The 26,209-nt window shown below is 47.9% G+C and overlaps 1 protein-coding gene across 1 annotated transcript; it reads left to right on the top strand.

The window, feature by feature from the left end:
* The first annotated feature begins 8,446 nt into the window (after positions 1 to 8,446).
* On the top strand, positions 8,447 to 25,382 carry LOC131094987 (serine/threonine-protein kinase PAK 3-like). The gene is made up of 10 exons (XM_058042586.1): positions 8,447 to 8,521; positions 9,148 to 9,273; positions 15,488 to 15,622; positions 15,901 to 16,218; positions 20,207 to 20,319; positions 20,975 to 21,092; positions 21,771 to 21,870; positions 22,271 to 22,467; positions 23,805 to 23,942; positions 25,299 to 25,382. Exons 1-10 carry the CDS (start codon positions 8,447 to 8,449, stop codon positions 25,380 to 25,382), a joined length of 1,404 nt encoding a protein of 467 aa, XP_057898569.1.
* The last annotated feature ends 827 nt before the right edge of the window (positions 25,383 to 26,209 follow it).

Here is a 26,209-nt window from a genome sequence, read left to right as displayed (position 1 = left end):
GAAGAAACCAAATCTATATGAAATGAAAATATATAAATCTATATGAAATGAAAAAATATTAAAATGAATGAAATAATACCTATTAATTTCTCATAGATGTAATTTAACATCTATATACTATTGCCGGCTGGGGGTCTCTGTATGAATCACGAACAGGACGGGACTGCTGAGGAACGCGCCTCGAGCTGTTTGTTTTCCAGCATCAGTCTCATGACTTGGGTATGACTATGGGAAGATGCCAGCAGCTCACATCTGTGGCAGCAGGCAAAGAACTTAATGGTACAGCTTCCTTGAAAAGTTTTTTGACCAATCACACAAAGCAGAAGCATATTGACAGTAGTTCTATCCAAGCACTATACGCACATATACCTTTTGTTAAAACAGTGCTTGCTTCTTTTGAATAAAATACCTGCTTGTAAGCCTTAAAACACAATGCACTGAGCTCCATTATTAAGCTGAGAAGTTCCTACTATCTTGCTAGAGATACTTTTTTGAAGGTTAGGGAGTTGTCCTAACCAAGCATTAATACACAGACCATTGTTCTTTTTGTCCTTATTTTTCTACTTCTTCTATAACTTTTCTGCTGACAAGTCTTATGGCTGCTGCTTAGCTCTAATTGCAGGTCTGCTGTTTCTGAGGTCTGCCTTTTGCAGCTTTCCCAAAACTCTCTGATTTGAAGGATTCCCACAATTCCCCCTCACGGTACAACTAGAAAGAAACCTTTGTATCCGTGTAGTTTATTAACTACCTTGCATTTCGTAGCTTTACTATAGTATACCTGCTTATTACTTGCTTAAAGCATCCTTTTTGCTTGCATAAAGCCTTGCTATATTCCAACACAGAAATTTTAATGCTGTGAAAATCCAGTTAGTTCAAAGGGCAAAAGTCATGTCTGATAACAATTACAAGTCATTGTTCCAAAAAAGTCTCATCTGTTCCAAGGTCTTATTCAAAACCTTCCTCCATGTCTATACCTTCCTTCACCATCTGTGTGAGATTTCAAGAACTCCCTGTGAAACCATTTCCTACCTCTCTCTCTTGTGTGAGAGAAACTTCTTTGATAGTTTTGCCCATCATTTGTCACACACACCAATGTATGCAAGGTATTACTACTAGTACCACTACCAAAACACCCATTCCATAGAGACCTATGCTATAAGGTCCCCTTAGCCAAGATGCAAAGCTCCATCCTTGGAACAAATCATCTAACCATGACCCACCATCTTCTTTAATTGGAGCTGTCAAATCTTTCAGCTTTTGTATGCTTTTGAGGATGGATTCAGAGTGATCAGACAGGTTCATGCAACACAGTCCTTCAAATTCCTCTCAACCATGTCCTTGTGCCAGTAAAAGAAAATCAATTGCTGCTCTGTTCCATAAGGTTGCATGTCTGACAACACTAACATCAGTCATCATGTCACTAATTGCAATGCAAGTAGCACTGTCTTCTTTCTTCAGCCAACACCCCAATCGCTATAATGGTTTCAGTGCCTCACCCGAGGCAAGTGGATGCAGAAATAAATTTGATGTAACTCATTTTGCATGGCCCTAGGGTCTGAAATTGCTATGACACTTTTCTTTGTAATGATGGACAAATCTTTTTTCTCTGTGTTTTCTCTTGATGGCTTTTTTAATGATAGGTGCTATCACAGTGAGTTGTCTGATGCTGCATGGACCATCTTTAATTTTTGAGGAATTCCCTGTCAGGCTCTACCTCCACAAATGAGCCAATATTCTGTTACTGATTGTTGTGGGGACTCATCTAGGTCATCTGCTTGTCAGCAGTTTCACCCTTAGGGGACACTGGGGTAGTACAATTGCACCACAAACTTGAGTATCTGTCCACAGGATGATGGGGAGTAACATTTAACTGTGGATCTCCCTGGTACTGAAAGGCAGCACAGAATTCCATTAGAAATGAACCAAGAATTCCAATTCTTGACGTTCAGAAGGGGCTCTAAGAAGATCAGGGGTCCAATGATGCCAGCTGCTTATGGGATTGGTCTCGTTGGCAGCCTCACACCAATATTTGTCACGATTGGGTATTGGCCATTCCTTGGCTGGCACTGGCACACCGACCAAACAGGTCACAAAGGGTTTGTCTGGGCTCAAATTGGTCAAACATATGGTGTCTGAGCCTGGTGACTTGGCTAAAGCAAGGTAAACATTCATTTTTGGTTGATCTACAGGCATATATGCACTGCAAAAGCAAGCAAGCAAAACCAACGAATGCCAGTATATCATTTGATCAAGCTCCATGTTCCTGTGCAGCTGCTTTTTGGCAAAAGCTTCCCCATCTCTTTCAGTTCTCAAGCAAATCTTTTAGCACTTGTTCAGGGACTGGCCAACTATAGGGCACTAAACTGTCCCTCTGACCTTCAATTTTTACAAATGTGGATATCTTAGAATTCTTTTGAACAAAATGGGCACCATGCTTTTGCTGAAAGAGCTCTATGATACAAACAATTTTCACAGTCCAAAAATCAACAATCAAACTCAAGATTTGTAGCTTTCAAAGGTTGAACAGGGAACGTCTGGCATGAACCGTAGTTTCTTGGTGTGGCTCACGTCTGCGTGCTCAGTTCCCTGCTGGTGGAATTGTCGGTGCGCTCTTGTGTATGAGATGGTTTCATGTCCTTCGCAGGGACCCACTTAGGTCTGGCACCTGTGCAAATAAATACAAGCATACCCTTTGCCCCAAGTGATTAGTGCAAATGGTCCTTCAATTTGTCCTAACTCAAGGTTTCTGATCAAAACCGGAGGATTTTCTTACAATTTTGCCTGTCTGCTGATTGAAAAGTGCCTAAAAATTGGAGGATTATGTCCTGCAAATGAGCTATTCAAAGCATAAAGACATCTAAAGCTATGCTCAACACCTTATCAGAGGTGTTGCTTGGATCCCCCTTTTGTTGACCTAGAATGGGTTTTAGAGTCTGGTGCGTCCTTTCAACAATTGCCTGACCTGTGTGGGAATAGGGAATTCCAAAAGTGTGGCAAACACTCCAGTCCATCAGAAATGTCGCCAATTTTTGAGCTCTGCATGTGGGGCCATTTGTCGGTTTTTGCCTCGTGGGGGATCAGTTTGGCGAGCTCTGGACTCCAGTGACACTGACAAGGACAAAAGCAAAAGACAAGAGGCGCTCTTTCTTCTCCGGACCAAAGTCCCACAGCTTTAATGGAGAACAACTCCAGGAGAGAAAGGGGAGAAAGGAAGCATCTAGGAGAGGAAAGAGGATGTCCAGGAGAGGAAAGAGAGCGTCCACCTCGTGGCAGGAGATTTTTAACCCTGGAGGAGGGGGGGTGGTAGAAAGGAACTACCATAGGTCAACATACGTAAATCACCACACTGTAGTTTTCTGCATAAATTGCTGCACTTGTTGCAAACAAAATCCTAAAATCTCCCCAAATACAACCATTCAGTCCCAAATGCTCACAATGAGGGAGAAAAACCACTCAACCCCCCTGTATACCCAGGCACCCGGTGTCACAGGGAGTACCAACCCCTGCAACTACAAAGTCCATACACACAAGCTCACCGGGAAAGGAGTATCTCTTTATGAGGGGACAGAGTGCTTGCTTTTCTCAACACAACACACACCATAAATCACAACAGCATCCACCCACATCATCTTCCTCAAACATTCACACACTGAAAACACAACCACAATTACAACACACAGGAAAAATTGCAGCAATAAAACAGGATTTGCTCAATTCACCCCCAGAATTGCTAGCAGGTCGTTATTGACACAGCAAATCCTTTCTGCTGGCGGCCAGGCCCAAACCCAAACTGTACAGGTGCACGTTGTGCGCAGGACATCTCAGTGTGACTTAGGAAGAGCCCTTCCCCTGCGTTCGCCGTACGGGTTACTTTATACACAGTTAAACATTCCCTTTCTCCACAGTCCCAGCAGTCTTGTCTGTCCTCCACGAGGAACAGCCGAGAGCGGAGGTGCCTCCAGGAAAGGAATGTCCTGGCAGTGCCCAGAGACGTCCACAGCGCGGCTGTTCTCGCTGGAGCAGAGAAGCGTTCCTGGCGCGGTCACCAAATGAGGTGTGGAATAGAACTCACCACAGCTGAAGTTAGAAGGCGGTGTGTTTATTACAGCGCCAGGCACAGGAGTTGTCTCCTAAAGACATGTGTGAAGAATCACTGGCTCTCTACTCATCTAAAATATCTTACACATTCATATAATTCCCAAAAAACCTAACACATATTCATTAGGTAACACTGCCTACCGTCCTTTGTATTAAAATTCATTATAATCGAGTCCAAAGTTCCTTCACATTTCTGCAGTCTTTCACTTCAAATGGGTTGGTGGGTTTTAAAGTGGGGAATGGTGTCCTTCTGATGAAGGCCAAGACGTCTTCCTCAATTTGACCTCTTTCCTTATGACCTGTTGGCAGGCTTTTGCACTTCTTGGCTATAGCTGAAGTTTCGGGGCCCAGGTGCAGGCTCTGGTCCTCTTCTTTGTCACAAAGAAATCCGCATCCCATCCTGCTTCTTTAAACATAGCAAAGACAGGCAAGGGATATATTACCCTAGCCTTAACTACCTTACCTGCAAAACATTAACTATCCCTTATTACTTCTACTCTTCTTGCTATACTCCTTCCCCCTAACTAAATCTTGCTGAAATTTTAACTCTTCCAGTTCTTTTAAATCCTTGATTCATTGGCCTCATCTCACACACCAGCCTTCTGTGAGCCAATGACGTAACTGGGAAATTCCACTCCTGAGCAGGAGATATAGGGCCCAGTTCTGAGCTGGAAGGGTGAGAAGGATGAGATGCACACCATTTTCATCCAGGGGATGTCCTGAAAGTGCACTGCCTACCTTCCCCTGCAGCCGAGCACCATGCTCCACCTCCTTCTCCTGCTCCACAGATTTTTAGGAATCCAGGGGTTGCTGTGTATTATTTGCTATTGCAACTAATAGAATGAATTTGCTTTGCAAGCCCTGTTTTGTCCTGGGCTCTTTTGTGCATGGGGCTCCTCCTGAACCTGTGACAAAGACCAGCAGGGACCTACAGGACACTCCTATACTCATGTCAGGAAATTCTGAGAAGTGCTTTAAGTATCAATAAATCAAAAGGTATCAATCAGTAAATCAAATAATTTGGGGGAATATTAAGCCTGTGAGTTTTAGCAAAGTATTGAAAATGTCTTAGATCCATGGGTACAAACAAGTAAGTGAGATTGCTGGGTGTGCACGTATCAGGGAAGTGATTCCCCACACACCCAGTGCTGAGATCAAGGATTGCCTCTCTTCTAACCCTGAGCTGGCAGCAGGGATCAGGCCCTGCTTGGTAACATTCATTTTGAAGACTTCTGTTGAGCAGGTAAGAATGGTCCAAATTAAACCTTTTCCAGCTGTTTCCCTTTGGTTCACCCGTTTGAGGGTTAAAATTCTGTGCTGCAGGTGTCCTGGGTGTGTGCAGAGCAGAGCAGCCCCAGAAACCCCTTGGCTTGCCCACAGGTTGTCATACCTTGTTGCCAGGTGTGCCCAGCTGTGGCAGGAGGAGGAGCCTGCAGCGCAGTGGGCACCGTGCCCTGCCCAGCCGGGGCTCTCTGGCACAGAGCAGCAGCAGCGCCAGCACCATTCAACCCGCTCCTGCCTTGGCTTCCCCTGGCACACAGAAGCCTCTGGAAATCAACACCGCCAGCAGCATTCCCAGCTTGGAGCAGCTGCTGCTGGCGGGCAGATGCTGCCATTTCGACTGCTGCCAAAGGGCAAGAAAGGCAGAGATGTATATGCACCAGAGCTCTGGGCATGTCCAAGAAAGGTGCAAATATGTGGAGAGATTTGTTAGGAAGGATTTCAGCTGTGATGCCAACAGTGCCTTCTCTCCTGGTTCTGTGTGTTCTAGACAAGTAATGCAATGGTTGGCTCTGACAATTAAGAAGCAGATGTTATGTGGATGTTCAAATGTGTAGTGATGATATTGTTATATATCCTCCCATAGTCCTCTTTCTCCTCCCCTTTGTAATAGCCTTGGTAGTCAGGGCATTTGGGGAGGACTGGCTTGTGACCTGCAGGCAGGGGGAAACAACATCTGTCCTCCAGTCGAGGTGCAAGAAAGTAATCTCCACCAATGGACAGCAGAGAAAAAGTTGACTGACAAACCTTTTGGAGGGGCTAAGGGTATAAAAGGCAGAGCATCCTCTTTGTAGATGAGCACGTCTGCTAGTCATGGAGGCTCTCAATGCTGCAATCATTCCTTATTCATTCCTTTGTTAATGTTTAATATACCTTTAAAATGTTAAAATGAGAGTCATTTTTCACACTTGCAATGCTGTGGGCCATTGTCTTGGTCTGATTTCCTTTGCTTGGGTGCCATCTGAGTGCTCAGTTGGGGTACAGACTGTACATGTTTGGGGCACTCCTGGAGTTCCTCTTGGATCCCTTGAAAGACAGGGTTTGGCCCATGAGGGGAATTTGTGCTGCTTTGTGACAGAAGAGAACTTCCCAGGCTCTTTTGTGTTTGCTGTAGGGAAGGTGGGGTATTGCTTTGCATGAACTCACAGACCAACACAGAGCTGTTCCTTTGTGATGTCAGGGCATGGTTGCCACGTCATCATAGTGACATCAGAAGGTTGCCTTGGTGCATGGAAGGCCTGAGTGTCAGAGCAGCCCTAGGCCTGCTCAGGAGAACCTTCCTGGTCAAAGCATGTGTCAGTAGGCAGCTGCCTACTGACAAGAGGCTTGTTTATTTAGCTTTTAGAAAAGTTGCAGAAATGCCAATAATGAACCATCTCGCCACTGCAGCTTTTGCTGCATATGGCATTGCTTATTCCATTTATTATTTTACGAATTTTGCACGTAAGTAGAGGTTTCCCTTCCGCTTAGGTTATGGTGTAACCTAACCTGGGTTTTCTCTGTCTTCCTTCTCTTACTTAGTGACTGAGTGTCTGATTTTGAAACAGAAAGAGCATTAGGGTGCCACTGCTTTGGTAAAGCTCCTGTCAAGGCATTCATCTATAAAGGGAGTGTTTGTAGCCACAGGGGCAGCATTTGCAAGGGAACCTGCAGGGCTTCCATTCCCTCCACAGGAGAGTCTGTGGCAGCAGAGTCTGTCATTTCCTCAGTTTGCTGGGACAAGCAAGACACCTTGGAAAATGTAGACTGGCAGACCTTCTTGGAATGCCTTTTAAAATCTCTGCAGTTGTTCCCAGAATTCAGAGAAAGCTTCTTTCTTTTTAAATTTTGTCATGAAAGGATTTGACTAACTTGACCTTTTACTGAGTGCTAAAATAGTTGTTCCCTTGGAAAGCAAGTGCAAACTCTAAAGCAGTGAATGTCTGCTCCTGAACCTCAGAGGTGCTGCTGTGCTCTTCCACAATAGAACTGACATAGCTCAGGGGGATTTTGGGGAACCTTTTCTGGGACACTGTTTCCTGAAAGTTAATCAGAATTAGTGCATGACACTGATTGAAAAAAGAAGGAGTACCTGAAAGAGAGGATTTCAGAAGCTGTCTTATGTGTTTGGTAGAACAGGACCATTGAGTATTAAAGACCAATTTGCATTTTCTAGATCAAATTTGTATTCATTTACTGGCTAAACTGGCTGCAGTGTAGGCACAAGCAAGAAGATTGTCCTGATCTCTTGCTGGCTGTGTGAAGGAAATGTGTCTCCTGGAGGGATGTTGTGAAACGGGAAATCATCTGTGTTTGGGTTGCCTTGCTCTGTGGAATTCAGCAGCCCAGGCAGTTTTATGAGAGCATCTGGTTCATTTTCCCTTCCAAATACAGGACATCTGAAGCGTGTATTCAGCAGTGCTGAAGATCCTGAGGTGAGTGAGAAAGGAACATTTCATGTTGCTGGTGTTTAAGAATTGTAGAGGAAGATGTGAGATTGGCCAGTAGAAGTAGAGTGTAGAGGGCCAGCTGGGAAGGCCGAAAGAAAATACATATTAATGCCTGCAACAAAAATAAAAAAGGCATGTGAGGATATTTTAAAATTTCAATCTCAGAGCTTTGAAGAACTACAAATCCAGTTTTGCAGAGAGAACCTTGCTTGCTGACGGCAGATAGAGTGGAATATTTACTTAAGAGAAATTTCCTGTACAGTGGGATTAGACAATTTTGATTTAGTCAGAGTGCCTTACAATTCTATTCATATCAAACTTTATGATACCTACTTAGAAGATGTCGTTGTAGAAAAGGAAGGACACCTTGCAATGGTGCCTGCTGTATCTGAAGTGAAATGGGCACAATTGTGTCTGGGGAGCTGCGTGTCCCAAAAGGACGCAGGGCTGGTGGCCTTGAGCAGCTGAAGATGAGGCAGCGTGTGGCCAGGGGGCCAAGAAGGCCAAGGGCATGGTGGCCTGTGTCAGCAGCAGTGGGGCAGCAGGAGCAGGGCAGTGAGCGTGGCCCTGTGCTGGGCAGTGCCGCGGCCACAGCTGGAGTGCTGTGTGCACTGTGGGCCCCTGGGAAGCAGAGAGTCATGGAGGGGCTGCAGCGTGTGCACAGAAAGACAGGGATGCTGGGCAGGAGTGTGGAGCACAAAGCCAGTGAAGAGGTGCTGAGGGAGCTTCAGCCTGGACAATGGGAGGCTCTTGAGGCACCACCAGGCAGACTTCCATCAATCCCTGCATGACAGTGCTCAGCACAAGGGCTGTTTCAGTGCCAAACATGCCATCACTGCATCCAAGGGCTTTAGACACTGGAGTGGGTGACACTTCCATCTTGAGGTTTGTTGGCTCCTTGGTTTGCAAGCACGAGATGGGCTGTTCATTTTCCTGTTTATCCAGCAAGCAAAGATGCTTCTGCACAGCGTTTTCTTTTTTTTCCTGCCCTGGATGGGATTCTGATCCAGTTTTAGGTTTCCACATCTGCAGCAGCAGTAGCAAAGGCATTGCTGTCGCTTTCCTTGTTTACCATTTCAGTGCTTTCAAGAACTAAAAGCTCCGTTTTTCTGAGATAACCTTGCTTGCTGATAGCAGCCAGGCAGGAGAATCAACTTCATAACCATCTAGAGTGCTGTTGAATTGTCCCTTTTTAATTTGGTGGCTGTGACTTAGAACCCCTCTGTCGCTATGAAATGTTACGACTTTTTCCTTAGAAGATGTGGTGGTAGCTGTTAAAAGAAATGAGGTTCTACATGATAGGTACCGGGCTGTCCCTCATGCTTCTCTCTTGCCACAGATGACAGAAGCAAGAGCTGTCTCTCCCCTGGCTCCCGCTGCTCCTGGAGAAGAAGCCAAAGAGGAGCAAAATGAGGTGGATGACAACAACCCTCCAACGTTGTTCTCACCGCCCTATTCCAGACCTGTAAGTGCCAGTTATGTGTGGTGCTGTCTTCAGTGCAAGGCAGAGCTGCAAGTTTTGGAGCAGCCAGCACTTTGCTGTTGCAGGCTGAGGATGCTGGGTGCTGGAGTCCTGCCAGGAGCTAGGGATTTCCTCCAGGCAGCCACCGCACAACTTGGCCTTTCACCTGTCATGTTGAGGCCGCAAAGGGCTGGTGCCTCTGGGAGAGCATCTGGCTGCTTGGCTCAGGGAAGCTCTATCTCTTGGCTCCTGCAGTGCTATGGCCAAGAGCAAAGGAGGAGGTGCTGGAGGTGCCAGGGCTTGGTTTGTTTGTTTTCCCTTTTTGGCAAGGTGTGATTGGCTTGTGAAAGTGGTCTGCACTTTCCTTGAGCAGTTCTTCACTGGTAGAGTCTAATTTGGGCACACTGTCTTTTGGCTTTTGATAAGCTGCAAAGGGAGGATTGTGTTGTCCATGCAGCTGTGGGGGGCCATTCTTGTCCCATGTGGAAAAGGAACAAAGTGCGGAGTTGCGAAGCCTCCTTGTGAGGCCAAAAGCAGAAGTGGCCAGTTTCTGTTGAGGCATATTTTCGTGTAGTCCGCAGCTTTGGCAAGTGCCTTGGAGGCATAAGTGCGGGTTAAGCTGCAAGTCCTTGCCTGCTGTCTTGTGTTTCTCGGAAGAGGTAGACCATCTTGCAATGGTGCCTGCTCTATTTGAAGTGAAATGGGCGCCATTGTGTCTGGGGAGCTGCGTGGCCCAAAAGGACGCAGGGCTGGTGGCCTTGAGCAGCTGAAGATGAGGCAGCGTGTGGCCAGGTGGCCAAGAAGGCCAAGGGCATGGTGGCCTGTGTCAGCAGCAGTGGGGCAGCAGGAGCAGGGCAGTGAGCGTGGCCCTGTGCTGGGCAGTGCCGCGGCCACAGCTGGAGTGCTGTGTGCACTGTGGGCCCCTGGGAAGCAGAGAGTCATGGAAGTGCTGCATTGTGTGCACAGAAGGACAGGGGAGCTGGGCAAGGGGGTGGAGCACAAGACCAGTGAGGAGGTGCTGAGGGAGCTTCAGCCTGGACAATGGGAGGCTCTTGAGGCACCACCAGGCAGACTTCCATCAATCCCTGCATGACAGTGCTCAGCACAAGGGCTGTTTCAGTGCCAAACATGCCATCACTGCATCCAAGGGCTTTAGACACTGGAGTGGGTGACACTTCCATCTTGTGGTTTGTTGGCTCCTTGGTTTGCAAGCACGAGATGGGCTGTTCATTTTCCTGTTTATCCAGCAAGCAAAGATGCTTCTGCACAGCGTTTTCTTTTTTTTTCCTGCCCTGGATGGGATTCTGATCCAGTTTTAGGTTTCCACATCTGCAGCAGCAGTAGCAAAGGCATTGCTGTCGCTTTCCTTGTTTACCATTTCAGTGCTTTCAAGAACTAAAAGCTCCGTTTTTCTGAGATAACCTTGCTTGCTGATAGCAGCCAGGCAGGAGAATCAACTTCATAACCATCTAGAGTGCTGTTGAATTGTCCCTTTTTAATTTGGTGGCTGTGACTTAGAACCCCTCTGTCGCTATGAAATGTTACGACTTTTTCCTTAGAAGATGTGGTGGTAGCTGTTAAAAGAAATGAGGTTCTACATGATAGGTACCGGGCTGTCCCTCATGCTTCTCTCTTGCCACAGATGACAGAAGCAAGAGCTGTCTCTCCCCTGGCTCCCGCTGCTCCTGGAGAAGAAGCCAAAGAGGAGCAAAATGAGGTGGATGACAACAACCCTCCAACGTTGTTCTCACCGCCCTATTCCAGACCTGTAAGTGCCAGTTATGTGTGGTGCTGTCTTTAGTGCAAGGCAGAGCTGCAAGTTTTGGAGCAGCCAGCACTTTGCTGTTGCAGGCTGAGGATGCTGGGTGCTGGAGTCCTGCCAGGAGCTAGGGATTTCCTCCAGGCAGCCACCGCACAACTTGGCCTTTCACCTGTCATGTTGAGGCCGCAAAGGGCTGGTGCCTCTGGGAGAGCATCTGGCTGCTTGGCTCAGGGAAGCTCTATCTCTTGGCTCCTGCAGTGCTATGGCCAAGAGCAAAGGAGGAGGTGCTGGAGGTGCCAGGGCTTGGTTTGTTTGTTTTCCCTTTTTGGCAAGGTGTGATTGGCTTGTGAAAGTGGTCTGCACTTTCCTTGAGCAGTTCTTCACCGGTAGAGTCTAATTTGGGCACACTGTCTTTTGGCTTTTGATAAGCTGCAAAGGGAGGATTGTGTTGTCCATGCAGCTGTGGGGGGCTGTTCTTGTCCCATGTGGAAAAGGAACAAAGTGCGGAGTTGCGAAGCCTCCTTGTGAGGCCAAAAGCAGAAGCCGCCAGTTTCTTTTGGGGCATATTTTGGTGTAGTCTGCAGCTTTGGCAAGTGCCTTGGAGCCATGAGTGCGGGTTAAGCTGCAAGTCCTTGCCTGCTGTTTTGTCTTTCTCGGAAGAGGTAGACCATCTTGCAATGGTGCCTGCTCTATTTGAAGTGAAATGGGCGCCATTGTGTCTGGGGAGCTGCGTGGCCCAAAAGGACGCAGGGCTGGTGGCCTTGAGTAGCTGAAGATGAGGCAGCGTGTGGCCAGGTGGCCAAGAAGGCCAAGGGCATGGTGGCCTGTGTCAGCAGCAGTGGGGCAGCAGGAGCAGGGCAGTGAGCGTGGCCCTGTGCTGGGCAGTGCCGCGGCCACAGCTGGAGTGCTGTGTGCACTGTGGGCCCCTGGGAAGCAGAGAGTCGTGGAGGGGCTGCAGCGTGTGCACAGAAAGACAGGGGTTCTGGGCAGGAGTGTGGAGCACAAAGCCAGTGAGGAGGTGCGGAGGGAGCTTCAGCCTGGACAATGGGAGGCTCTTGAGGCACCACCAGGCAGACTTCCATCAATCCCTGCATGACAGTGCTCAGCACAAGGGCTGTTTCAGTGCCAAACATGCCATCACTGCATCCAACGGCTTTAGACACTGGAGTGGGTGACACTTCCATCTTGCGGTTTGTGGGTTTCCTAGGAGGAGAAGCCCTGTTCATTTTCTCTTTTTCCAGCAAGTAGGGATGCTTCCGCGAAAACTTTCCTGTCCTTATAGGCACTGTAAGGGATTCTGAGCCCTTTTTACTTTTTCATGTCTGCTCAGCAGTTGCAAAGACCTTGCTGGCTCTTTCCTACTTTTCCATTTCAGAGCTTTCAAGAACCAAAAGCTGCCTTTTGCAGAGATAAGTTTTCTTGCAAATAGCAGCCAGGGAGGAATATCGAAGTCATAGCCATGTACTGTTTTTTTGAATGTGCCCATTTCAATCTGGTTGGAGTGACTTAGAATGCCATTGCTAACAAAGTTGATGAGTTCTCCTTAGAAGAGGTGGCGGTGGGTATGAGGAGAAACAAGGTTATAGACACCAGGTAACGTCGTGTCCTTATGATTCTCTCTTGCCACAGGTGAGAAAAGCAAGAGCCATCTTACCCCTGGCTCTCTCTGCTATTGAAGAAGAAGTCAGAGAGGAGGATAATGAGAAAGATGACCACTGCCTTTGTCCAGCCATGGTCAGACCACGGCCTGCTCATCATTTCAAGAGAGTAAGTGCCCGTTGTGGCAGGCGCTGTCTTTAGTGCAGGGCAGAGATTCAAGTTTCTGAGCAGCCAGCGCTTGCTGTGTCTGGCCGAGAATGCTGAGTACCGGAGTCCTGCAGGACGTAGCCATTTCCTGCAGGCAGTGAGAGTGAGAAATTGGCCTTTGACCTATCCTGTTGGGGCAGTGCAGAGTTGGGGGCTTCAGCTGAGCTTCTGGCTGCTTGGTTCAGGGAAGCTCCATCTCTGGGCTTCTGTGATGTCATGGCCAAGGGCACACATGGTAGTGCTGGAGGTAAAAAGGTTTGTTTGCTTCTTTTCCCTATTTGGAAAGGTGTCTTTGGCTTGTGGAAGTGTTCTGCAGTTTTCTTGAGTCATTCTTCAATTGTAGAGAAACTGTTGGCCCAGCTGTGTTTTGGCTTTTGGGAAGGTTCAAACACCAGATGGGGAAACTTTCAGCTGATCTGTTTAGTGGTGAAGAATGAAGCTTTGGCAAGTGCATTGGAGCCAAGAGTGGGGGTGATGCTGCAAGTCCTTGACTGCTGTCTTGTGTTGCTCAGAACAGGAAGGCCAACCTGCAGTTGTTCCTGCTGTATCTGAGGTGAAATGGGCACCTTTGTTGCTGCGGAGCTGCATGGGCCTAAAAGACGCAGGGTTGCTGCTGGCCTTGAGTAGCTGCAGATGAGTCAGCGTGTGGCCATGGGGCCAAGAAGGCCAAGGGCATGGTGGCCTGTGTCAGCAGCAGTGGGGCAGCAGGAGCAGGGCAGTGAGCGTGGACCTGTGCTGGGCAGCACCGCGGCCACAGCTGGAGTGCTGTGTGCACTGTGGGCCCCTGGGAAGCAGAGAGTCATGGAGGGGCTGCAGCGTGTGCACAGAAGGACAGGGGAGCTGGGCAAGGGGGTGGAGCACAAGGCCAGTGAGGAGGTGCTGAGGGAGCTTTAGCCTGGACAATGGGAGGCTCTTGAGGCACCTCCAGGCAGACCTCCATCAATCCCTGCAGGATAGTGCACAGCACAAGGGCTGTTTCAGTGCCAAACATGCCATCACTGCATCCAAGCGCTTTAGACACTGGAGTGGTTGACACTTCCATCTTGTGGTTTGTGGTTTTCCTAGGAGGAAAAGCCCTGTTCATTTTCTCTTTTTCCATCAAGCAAGGATGCTGCTGCGCCATCTTTTCTGCCCTTATCAAGCTCTGGAAGGCATTTCGCACCCTTTTTTTACCTTGATGCAGATGGAGCATTTGTGTTTCCAAGCCTTCATGCATGGCCTTAAAGATCACTTTGGGTTTAACACTGTGTCTGTTTTTCAACAGCCCTGAGAATCACTGTGTGATGTGTTTGGAAATTTAGCAGGAGGTCAATGTCCTTGCATTCCAGCTGCTCCTCAGAGATCACAGAAACTGGAAGGGGCTGGGCTGCATTTCTATTCCAGCCACTTTCGCACTGTCATTGTGGTTGAGTCCAAGAGAACTTCCCCGAGCACAGATGGACGAAGAGTGCAGTTCCCACTGCAATGCTCTGGGTCTGATTCCTTTCCATAAGGACCTACAATCTCCACATTCTCCAAGAGTGTGCTTTTTTGAGGAACAGGAGAACAATTTCAGGATTGATGCTGATCGGCACACTGGCTACCAGGTTTGATGTGTGCAGCAACAGAGAGGGCAGTAACTGGAGATTGTAGAAGTGAGATCTATCTGTCTATCTTCCTACCTATCTATCTATGTAACATTTACTTAACTGAATCTTCCTGGCTCTGGTCCAAGGCAGTTGGAGATGCAAAGATCACCAAAAGCATCCCTTCTGGAGAGGATTAGAGACATGTTCCCTCGACCAATTCTGAGCAGGCAGAGATGTTTCCCCCTCCAGATATGATGTTTTTTCCATTCAGAATTGTTTTCCTCCTCAGGCTTTTTGTGTCCTGATGTCTCCAGTTAATTCTTTCAATTTCTTCCTGTCCTAGAGAGGTGGAACAATTCCATGTTTAGGTGGTGTTTGGTGACTCTGGTCATACATGCCATGCATTACATGACACATGGTTTCCTTCACTGGCTTCCTCAGGGCTGTGTAAGTGCATTCGTTCACAGGACCTTAGGAGAGTGTCTTTTTCTGCTGGTCAGAATTCTCAGTTGACAAAAGAGGGAGAAGAAACACTTTGGTCTTCCTCCATGTACTGAGGTGGCCATAGAGGCTCTGTGACCTCCATCAGAGATCTTTGCATGCATCCTCATCTCCTGAATGACCAGGTTTTCTAGCAAGAGAGTGGATGTCAGAAAGGAAGAAATGCTGGTGCAGGCCTGAAGAGAACATGAACTCCAGGAGTGTCTCTCACAAGGGCTGAGCTCACCCAGGATGGCACCTGCAGAGCCAGGATGGAGCTGTGGGACATGGTGGGGTGTCAGTCACTACTGAAAGACAAACAGGACATGGCAGAAGCAGAGGGAGGCCCTCACCAGACCCTTGAGAAATGCCACACCTTCCCTGACAGGTGCTTGAGAGGCTGTTGAAGCTTCAATTCCAGATGGTCCCTGATTATAAGGCCAGGGTCACTTTGGAATCTGTGCCTCCTCTCGGGCAGAGAATGACCCAGCAGAGCAGCAGCACAGTGCTTTGGGAACGTGTGAGCCCAGCAGTCTTTGAGTCTTGACCTACAAAGGTCATGTGGGAAGTTGAAACCCATCTTCTCTTGCTTTCTGTTCAGGTGCTTCTAGAGAAAGAGCAGGAGCAGAGTGCTTCATCAGAGATGCCATGCCAGACTCAGGGAGAGCTGTTCCCAGCCCGAGAGCAGGAAGAGCAGCTCAGGCAGCAGGTGGAAGAGCCACAGGAGAATGGCCAGGTGAGCCTGACTGGCCAGGAGACAGAGGGAAGGGCAGGAAGAGGGGAATAAACCAGAGCTCTTGGGACTGAGGAGGCCAGGAAGTCCCACAGGCACTGAAAGCACAGGGTCTTGGAATTTGCAGAGATCAGCCCTGGGACAGGAGGTTTGCAATGGAAGCAGATGTGGGGAGGGAAGCAGAAAGAAGGGGCTGAATAAATGTGATTTTGAGGCTGCAAGTGGAAAAAGCTGAGCTTGATGGCAGCTCCCAGTCACTTGCTCTGCATTTGTGTGCACAGAAGATCAAGGCAGAGCCACAAGCAGAGCTGCCCGAAGCTCAGAGTGCCATCATGGTCGTGAAGAGAAAGAACAGGGAAGACATGGGAAGAATTCAAGAGGAGAATCTCCATCAGCACAGGAGCCATCAACAAAACCAGGTGAGTGAAAGAGTTGCAGCCACTCCACTCATGAAATATCCTTTCCCTTCTCCTTTACAGTCTATCAAGGGACATGTGCAGGCAGAGCTGCAGGACTCTGAGGCTAGTAACAGGGCAAGGGAGAAGAGGCTGGAGGAAGAAATGAAAATTGTCAGAGAGAAACTTAATCGCCTCCCTCAGGCTCTAGAATGAGTGAAAGTGGGATGCAGTCCCTGCAGTCACCAAACTGGTGGTTTCTGTCCTTCTTGCCTTTCCACTCAGAACAGCAGGGAGTGGGGCCATGCCTCTGAGTGCCATCCTGCTCTAGTGTGTATCACAGTCACTCTGAAGGACATTTCCTGGTGTGCTCAATCTCCACTGCTGCTCTGTTCTTCTGGCCTATTCCTGCTCTCCTTGTTCCTTCAAGTGTTTGTACAGTGGAACATGGTGACCCAGATGGAGGACTGAAACAAGCTGTCTGTATCCCTTGTCAATCTCTTCTTTGCCTTTCCTCACAGTTGACGACTCCTGGCTGACAGGGACAAGCTGTAGTGTCTGACTGCTTTGTTCTGTTTGACTTGAGGTGCGAGTGTTGACATCTCACCGGGCAGCCTGCGAAGAATTCCAGCCAATGTCTGGCAATGAAGGACCCCAAGTTTGGAGTGAGGCACAGGAACAGTGCCCACCAGAAGTGCTCCAGGTCCAGCACATCATGGGCTCTGATCCTGCTGCCGCAGCAGCATCATCCCAAGGAAGCCTTTCTGTCGAAGCTCGGAGCTCAAGCTCGGGCAGTTACTTCATCTCCCTGAAAGAGGAGACTGAGGAGAAGCACCTGGAGATGCTGGGTACGTCTGGGGTGTTTCTTGTCTGAGGGACAGTGTGTTGTGGGCAGGTGTCAGCAGAGCTGTACCAAATGCTCCTCCTGAGTTTGGTGTCACAGGGCCATTTAGGACTCCCCAGAGGCAGTGCTGTGCTCCGAGGCAGCGAGAGAGCGCTCTGGGTGTTCCTGCTGCCTCTGAGTGCACCTGGGACTGGCTTGGGTTTGCCTGAGCTTCTCTCTCTGCTAAAGGTTGAAGCAGGGGATGTTCTGGGATCAGCAGAAGGCTGTGACCTTGCAAATGATCTAGACAAGTCTCGTGTGCTAGTGCCAAACTGAACAGAATTTTTACTTTCCTAAATTCTCCTTAGACTCCTGACTTCGAACCAGTAATCAGAGCAAAAAACTTCAGAGAAATGGACTGGTTTTGGAGTTTCGTCTTTTTGGTTGGGGACTTTTTTTTTTGGGAGAGGGGCCATGTTTTTGTATTGTTTATTTTTTGTGGAGGCCTTTTTTTTTTTCTGTGGCAGGTTTTTTTTGTGTTTTGGGTTTTTTTGGTTTATTGTTTGTGGGGCTTTTTTAATGGAGTTGGTTTTTCTCCATCCTGAAAGGGCCCTTCTGCCCCATGTCTTACTGATGGCATTTTTATGACTGCTACTGTTACCACTACTACATCTGCAGTTTATTTTGACAAGAATGCTATCTTTTTGTCAATAAGAACTACTTTGGAAGGATAACAGGTTACAGGACAAATAGAGAGCAAGAGATGTTTTCCATGTGCCCCCAAAGAAAAAAGCAATACTTTTGTAGCAACCTTTATTTAATCTTCTAGTTTTATGCTTATCAAGATGAGTCCAAGAGACGCATCCAAGTGGCATGATCAGATAAACCTGTACTACAGGCATTTCTCAGGAGAGAGCCTCCAGCCCAGCCATGGTATATTCCTCAGATCCATGGCACTTTTCCATACCCGATTCCCACTCTTTCCCATGACTGTTAGACTCCTACCCATTGGCCCAAGCCCTGCTCAGATCAGTCTCCAGGAAAACACATCAAGTCCTTGGTGATTCTGCAGCACAACCCAATGAATCTGCTTCTTGCCTGTAACAGCTGCCAGTGCTGTGCTCTCAGATAAGACCTGGTTGGGCTGTGACCAGAGCCCAGTGGATTCTGTGTCTGCCATCACCTGTTGGGACAAAAAGGGCACTGATCCACCCCTCGGTGTGGCTAATCTCAAAGCCCATCCTGTCGTGTCATCAATGGGGGCAACAGCTTGTAAGAGGCTCAGGCTGGCTATGGCTTCTTCCCACTGCCTGCCAGTGCTCATGCTTGGGCTTTGCCAGCCTTGATGTGCTAGCTGCCCTGCCCCTGAGGGCTGGAAGGGCCGCAGAGGCTGGAGCCTTCCTTAGCTGGGAGAGGGGCATCTTTGAGCTCAGCCTGCTCATAAACAGGTCAGGCTCCTGATGCTGAAAGCCCCTTTGGGATCAGTTATAGCATGAGCTGCTCTGGTTTACAAATGGAAATAAATTCCTTTGGCCAACTGCTGAAAGGGTGGGGAAGATATCCTTCTCTCCTGGGAGTGCATCTCCCCATGCTTTGTTTCCTGTCAAGAGAACTCTTCAAAGGACTGTACAAAATCAGTCTCTGTGCCAGCCATCTGCACTGCAGGGCTGCCTGTCCTGTTGCTGTTGTGGTTGTGGTTGTTGTTACCCAGCTGACCACAAAGGGCTCCGAGCCCCAGACAGTGGGGCTGCCTTTTGTATCTCCTGGAAGCTGGGATCTCTGCTTTAAAGTCACCATCCTGCATTTTGTTTCCCTCAGAGAGAATGGTGAACCAGGAAAATCCCTTTAGGATATACACCGAAATGGAACACATTGGCAGCGGGTGAGTCCAACTGCAGTTACTCCTGCACAGCCATGGCCCAGGTGTTTTTCTGGTGGAATGTCTATCCAGTGTGAAGTCGGGCCAGCTGCAAACATGTTCACACACTGGGGATAGATGACTCCATCTCTCAGTGCTGCTCAGATGGCATTATCAGTGACATCTCCATGCTGCCAAGGTCTTGCCTGCATCAAGGAACAGGACCTGGAAGATCTCCTTGTGTCTCAAGTTTGGGACAGCTCTGTGTTAATTTCCTTAGCAGTTTTTCTATGTCTCAAAATCATACTGCCCCATTAATGAGAAAAGAAGAAACTTGCTTGCCTGAAAGAGCAACCTAGCCTCTATCAAAGCTGTGTGAGACAACAGTTCCCAAGAACATTTCTTTCCCCTGGTTTGCAGAAGGAAATACTCTGTGGTCAGGATAGGAACCACACAGTTTAGAAAGTGAAACCCAAGAGGAATGACTAAACTCCCTTTAGAAGTTGAACCCCAGTGCTTCAGGAACAGGCCCAGTGCCCATGCACTTGAGAGGAAAATGCATCATCTGCCTTCTGGCAGAGCCCTCCTGCCTCCCGCAGGTTTTTGACACTTCCAGCAGACACCTCCTGTGTGGGCTGGCTTTCACTCTAGGAGCTAAACAGCTTCTCCTTTCTCTGCTTCTGTTTTGTTTCTAGGGGTTTTGGACAAGTGGTCAGAGCACTCAACAATGCCACAGGAGGAGAGGTAAATGTCAACAAGCCCCGCAGACTCTGCTGCACATGAGGGCTTTCCCCTCTGGTGTGAGCTGTGGCTGGAGCACTGGGCAGAGCTGTGCTGAAAAGGGACAAGAAGCACAGACTGGTGCTAGCCTGCACAATACATTTGAGACTTTGTCCTCCTCAGCTGCCAGAAGGAAGGCAGGGAGGCAGCGGTTCCGTTCAGAGAAGGACGTGCTCACTCACTCTCCATTGCTAAAACAAAGGTGGTGCCTTAGAGCACCTCACTGCGCCTTGGGGCTACAGCTTCAGAGTCCTGAATTCTCATTTCTGGCTGCCAACAAATCCATCTGAAAGCTACTGTTATTTCCTTAGCCACCTGCAGTGCTGCACTTGGGAACTGCACGTAGGGAGAGATCTGCAAGGTGTCCCTAAAAGCCCTAAGCCATGCTGATAGCCTAAGATGTATGCACAGAGTATTAAGGCATGGATTACTTCTTCTGAATCCCAAACAAAGCAGCAGAGAGTGTGGTCAGAGGTTTGTGGGTGATAGCTGAGACACCACTGTTACCAAGTGGACAAGGCAAAACGTCAGTGGCCCCACGTGTCCTGTAACTGTCCCCCAAGGGAGCAGAGAAATGGGCTGTTGGAATGTCAGTTCCTAATTACTGCAGTGCCTAATCACAAGGCAGTTTGGCACAGCTCAGTTGTGTCATTGCAAAATCACTTGCTCAATGTGCGTTGTCGTCTCATGCCACCAACTTCTCAAGTTACTGATTTTTAATGTCATTTTAGGTGGCCATAAAGAAAATACATCTTGAAGGACTGAGAACGAAGGAACTAACTGTTAATGAAATCATGATCATGAAGAAGTGTAGGAGTCCCAGTGTTGTGAATTATTTAGACAGGTGAGAGGTCATGGTCTTATCCCATCAATGGGCATTTACATACAGCAAACATGAGAGGTTAAAAACCCACTTTGGTCAGTGGCAGAAAGTAGAGCTGTTAATTTTTATTTATTCATATTTCTTTACTCATCTCCAATGGATGTGAGGAGAGTGCATCTTGTCTGCATGAGTTTTACCTGCCACTTGTCGTTTGAAAATTATTCCAAAATTATTCAAACCTGGCTCAGCTGTATCTTACTAAGTCAACACCCTCAAAGTACACTGCCTCCACATTTTTTTGGGATTGATTTTTTTAAAGATTCCTAAATGCTGATGAGCCATCCTAAAGTGGATTTCCCTTAAATATTTGCCCCTCTTTGTGATTGCTGGGCATACCAGGAAGACTTGGTGCTTATTTCCAGAAACACCATGCCTGACAGGTTTTTACCTGGGCTGTTACTAAACTGCATTTTTCACCTGCTGGCCATCTAAGACATCTCTAAGACATCTCCTTTTTCACTGCTGTGCCTTTCTCCTCCAGACTGCACAGACTGCAGATTGGCTATTCCTTTGATTCTGTCCTAGTCACAAAGGCACCTGGAAACAAGAAACTCGGAAGCAAAACATCAAGGTAGCCATGCATGTTTATCTCCCCGGCCTTGTTTCCTTCTTTCAGCTACCTTCTGGGTGAGGAACTCTGGCTGGTGATGGAGTACATGGATGGAGGCGCCCTGAGTGATGTCATCCGCAAGACCTTCCTGTCTGAAGACCACATTGCAGCCATCAGTCGGGAGGTCAGCAATCCCATCTGTGCTTCTGAGGCCTTGGGCAGGATTGTCTGGGAACAGGGGCTCAGAACAGGAGTGATTTCATGTGCCAAGCTTTGTTCCTGAGTGGCTGGTATGCTATGGGCAAGTAAAAGCATCTCAAGTGAAAGGCCTGCCAGTGGCCCTGCACTCACTGTACTCAGTGCCAGTACTCTTATCTCCTACTGTTGTACTCTCGCTCCGCCTCTTGTATTTGCTGTTCCCCATCTTGCCTCGTTAAACTTTTTTCTGTCTTCACTGCATTCCTTGCCTGTAAAAGCAAAGGTGCTGGTGGCAGGATTTGAAACAAACAGCAAAGAAAAAAGATAGACTCGATTCTCTCAGTCCTTAGCTAAGAAGGATAGAAGTGCAGCCAAAATGCTCTTTGCTTCTGAGCACATCCACTGCAGCAGGAGTCATCCTGGCTGGTTTGCAGGGGAAAGTCTAAAAGAGCAGGTGCTGTTGCTCTTTCCAAAGCTGACATGCCTTTCCTCAGAAAGGTCCTGCTCTGCAAGTGTTGGAGCAGCAAGCTCTTCCTCTCAGTGGCACTGTGTTCTGCCATTACTCCCCATTCCCCTGGAGCGGGAATCTTTTAGATTGTTTCTTTCTCGTGTGATGAAATCACATCACTCATTTTTGCCCTCCTCTTTCTCTTTCCTCTCTCAGTGCCTGCAAGGACTGGATTTTCTTCATTCAAACAATGTGATCCATCGAGATGTGAAGAGTGACAACATCCTTCTCAGAACCGATGGCTCCGTCAAGCTGAGTCAGTAGATTCTTGGTCAGGTGCAGCGTTCCAGGGATGTGGGTGTGGGGCTGCTTGGAGTGACAGCCAGCTCCCCAAAAATGGTGCTGGTGGCAGCGCAGGGACACCCACTGTGAGCTGAGGGCGCAGTTGCCACGTGCACAGAGATAGGACAAGGAACAAGAAGTCAAGAGTAGTGTTATCCTGTGTGTGTCCAGGAAGAGGGAGGGAGCTACAAGTCTAAAGTTTCCAAAGAACAAAAGCCACTGCTGGAGGCAGTGTAAAAAATCGGGGGATTTTTTAAGTTGCCATTGCCAGGAGATTCAACAGCACATTTTCAAACCTCTACTGGGGAATTCTTTTGCTTGCTTTCCTAATTGCAGAGAATTCAAATAAAACCAGTATTTTGCTTTCTCCTCAGCTGATTTTGGCCTCTCTACTCAGCTCAACTCTGAGCAGAGCAGACCGTGCTTGGTAGCCGGGACTCCTTGGTGGATGGCGCCTGAAGTGGCGACAGGTCAACCATATGGCCCCAAAGTGGACATATGGTCTTTTGGAATTGTGGGGATTGAAATGTTAGAAAAAGAACCTCCTTACTGGGACCAAAGTCATGCCTCGGTAAGCAGCAAATACTCACCGATCCCACTGTCTTTCTCACCTGTCCCATGCCCTGCATGCCATTGGGCAAAATCCCATTGCCATCTGCTGGAACTACTTCCACCAAGGTCCCCTCTAAAAATGTCCCTGCAACACATCAGCATCTGCTGTAGATTTGGATACATCAGTGGTCGAACTCAAGCCTTACCACATGCAAACAAACTCCATTCTCAGGAAACACTTTCCTTTGGGTTATAAGTGGTTCCAGTTCTTTTGTCTGTGGAGATGGCCCCAGAAAAAGGAAACAAGCATCTTAGAACTTCTGTTACCTTTCCATAAATGAAGGAAGGAAACCCAAACCCAACAAAGTTTCTAAAACTGTAGTCTTTAGAGAGGAACCTAACCCAGTGTGCAGTTTCTTCTCACTGGGAAACATGCCTGCAACATGGGCGTGAGTATGTAAAGGCCACTGAGTCTCTTCTGCTTCTTGTGCAGTGCTGCTGTACTGCATTTAGTGACCATGTTTTTTCACAGCCCAAGACATGTTCTCTGTGTCACCAAGCCAGAGCCTGGTGATGTGGAGAGCCTGCCAAAACCTCCCGTTTGTTTCCTGGCACTTTCTGAGATGGGCCTACCACTAATGCATTGACTTGAGTAGCCAAATGAGCAGAGGGTGACCATAGGGATGGCACCTCTCCTTTTTCTGACCATGACAATTTTTCTTTTGCTGCAAAATGGGAAGCTGCAATTTTCAGACTGCTGAGAGACAGAGCTGCAGGTGGGTCCTGTGTGCCCAAGCAGGCGTTTCCATCCCAATACACCACTGCAGGCATCTTAATGTGGCTGTGTTGAAGATGAGTTTGTAAATCTTTATTTCCTTACCTGGGGATTACCTGATGGATTTTCTTTCTTTTCTTCCAATTCCCATTGTTTTCAAGAACAGCACAAAAAGCTTGATGAGTTTTGTTCTAAGGCACGTGTGCTTAAAGGACCAACAAGCAGTGCAGAGATGCCTTTCATGAAGTGACCCTTCAATTTAGTTAGTATAGCACAGTCCCTCTTCCATAAAGCCTCTAAAACTGGTATGAATCCTCAGAGAAGCAAACATGCTTTTGCTGATGTAATTCCCACTAACTAGGTCAGTGAATGAAATCAGCTGCCAAGGCAAGATCTGCGGGATGGTGGAAAAGCTGTGGCTGCATCAGGGTTTGGGTTTTTGGTTGGAAAAGGAAAGTAATCTCTGGGTCTCTGTCAGGGCAATAACTGCCACTGAGGAACAGAGGCTAAACAATGGGATCTGGGAGAGCCTTAGAGATGTGAAAGCAGCAGGTGGAGCCTCGTGGTTTTTTTTTCTCCAGGCTCGACGCCTGATAGCCAAAGTAGGGACCCCAAAACTTCAGCATCCCAAGCTCCTCTCACCTTTGCTGCGTGACTTCCTGAGCTGCTGCCTGCAGAGAGATGAGGAGGAGCGCTGGTCTGCCAAGGAGCTCCTGCAGGTAAAATGTGAAGGGGCTGCAGGTGAAACAGGCTCTGAGGGATGGGCTCTTCCTCCACTCAAGTCCAAGGCATCATATGAGCCCTCTTCTTCCTCACTTCCACTCTTGGGGCTCTTCAAATGAAAATGGTGAGGAATCCTAGACTGGGCTGGGCTGGCAGGGCCCTGTAAAGGTCCTCTGGTGCAAGTGTCCTGCAATGAGCAGGGACATCTTCAAAGAGATCAGGTTGCTCAGAGCCCTTTCCCACCTGACTTGAAATGGTTGCAGGGACGGGGCACCTACAAGCTCTTGGGGCAACCTGTGCCAGGATGGCACCATGCTCCAAGTAAACAAGTTCTTCCTTAGACCTACTCTGACTTGATCCCCATTTTGTTTAAAAATATTCACCCACATCCTATTGTAATTGGCCTAGTTAAAAAAGATGTCCCCCACGTTCTTCAAAGCCACTCTGAAGTCTTGGAAAGTGGCAATAAAGTCTCCCAGGGGCCTGTTCTTCACAAAGCTGAATAACTCCACCTCTCTCTACATTTCCTGAGAGGAGAGGTGCTCTGTTTTCTGTTTCTGTCACCCTCTTAGTTTTTTAATTTGGTGCTGTGTTCAGTTTTACCTAATGTCAAAAGAATTGAAGTAGAGCAATGCAGGGTACAGAGACATGAAATGGTGGTGGAGGAACCCAAGGAAGCCAGTCCCAGCTGAGCAGTCAGAGATTTGGCTGTGGGCAGGAGGGGCTGTGGGGGTTCACTCTGAGCCTCTGAGGGGCCCTGGTTTGTGCCCCCCAGCCCACCCTCAGAGGTTTCTGCCACACAGAGACAGCCAGGAGGGACTTGTCCCAGCCCCATCTGCTGCCTGGCACCCTCAAGCAGACGGGAACTGTGCCAGGGTTGCTGCCAGGTTGTGTGGCAGAGTGGGAGCTGCAGGACCCAGTGCCCGTGGGCTGGCCCTGCTGGGAAGGAAGGTGCCAACCAGCACACGAGGGGCAGGGCATGGAAAGGTAGACACTGCTCTGTCTCCCTGCGGAAATCAGCACAGTGCCTGTCTTACAAAGAGAGGGACCAATGAGAGGCTTTGGAGTTTCCTGAAAAGAAGAAACTCCAAGGACAGAAAGCACCATTTCTAGAGCACTGGCAGGGCTAAAATCTCAGCAAGATGAAGACACCTGTATAAATGGGTGAGTGAGATTCTGGGCCAGGTTTGCCTGTGATGGCAAAATCCTGCACATAAAGATGGAGGTGTAGACAGTCCCATTGTTCCTCTTCCTGCATCCTTCTAGGGGCAGGAGGAATCCTGTGAAGCACTGAGCTTGGAAAGTCATGGTTCATTGTATTTTGTTGATTTGGTTTTTTTCCCTTTGGGCAGCATCCATTTGTAAGATGTGCTGAGCCTGCGTCCAGCCTGGTGCCACTGATTGTTTCAGTGAAGAGGAAGGAGACAAAAATGTGACAATCACATCAGGACCATTTATTTATTCCTTAACAGGTTTAGAGTAGGATTGTAGGTTAGGACTAGGATTAGGATTAGATTAAGGATAAGGATAAGGATGAGGATAAGGATAAGGATAAGGATAAGGATAAGGATAAGGATAAGGATAAGGATAAGGATAAGGATAAGGATAAGGATAAGGATACGGATAAGGATAAGGATAAGGATAAGGATAAGGATAAGGATGAGGATGAGGATAAGGATACGGATAAGGATACGGATAAGGATAAGGATAAGCATAGGCATAAGGATAAGGATAAGGATAAGGATAAGGATAAGGATAAGGATAAGGATAAGGATAAGGATAAGGATAAGCGTAAGGATAAGGATAAGGATAAGGATAAGGATAAGGATAAGGATAAGGATAAGGATAAGGATAAGGATAAGGACAAGGATAAGCATAGGCATAAGGATAAACATAAGGATAAGGATAAGGATTAGGGTTAAGGTAAGGGTTAGGGTTAGAGTAGGATTGTCTAATAGGACTGCAGAACAGGATTGAAAATCAATAAAGTTTCTGAAACCACAACTCACCTTGAGGATCCCCTTCCTTCTCACTCTGCAAATGAACTCCAGAATTCCTTCTGAATTGTCTGTTGTTTCTTAAAGGAGGAAAGTGAAACGGTATCTTTGGTATGGTGTCAAAGTGGGGAAGGATCTTCTTCATTCATGCTCTCCAGACCAGACTGCCTTTGGAATATGGCCCACTGGTCTGTTTTTGGCCATCTTTGGTACTTCTATTTGAGGCAGAAAGGACAATGGCATTTGCAGGCAAAAGCAAAGGAAGA

Source organism: Melospiza georgiana, chromosome 32 (assembly GCF_028018845.1).
Source record: "Melospiza georgiana isolate bMelGeo1 chromosome 32, bMelGeo1.pri, whole genome shotgun sequence".
Classification (NCBI taxonomy): Eukaryota; Metazoa; Chordata; class Aves; order Passeriformes; family Passerellidae; genus Melospiza; species Melospiza georgiana.
Note: the sequence above shows the minus strand (reverse complement) of the source record. Positions and strands in the feature narration are given on the sequence as shown.

Bases quoted from the DNA above. Each gene is read 5' to 3' on its own strand.
- LOC131094987 (XM_058042586.1), top strand. From the start codon at position 8,447: ATGGAGGGGCTGCAGCGTGTGCACAGAAAGACAGGGATGCTGGGCAGG. The intron at 21,093-21,770 runs GTCAGCAATCCC...TTCCTCTCTCAG, and splicing joins TTGCAGCCATCAGTCGGGAG to TGCCTGCAAGGACTGGATTT. The intron at 21,871-22,270 runs GTCAGTAGATTC...CTTTCTCCTCAG, and splicing joins CGATGGCTCCGTCAAGCTGA to CTGATTTTGGCCTCTCTACT.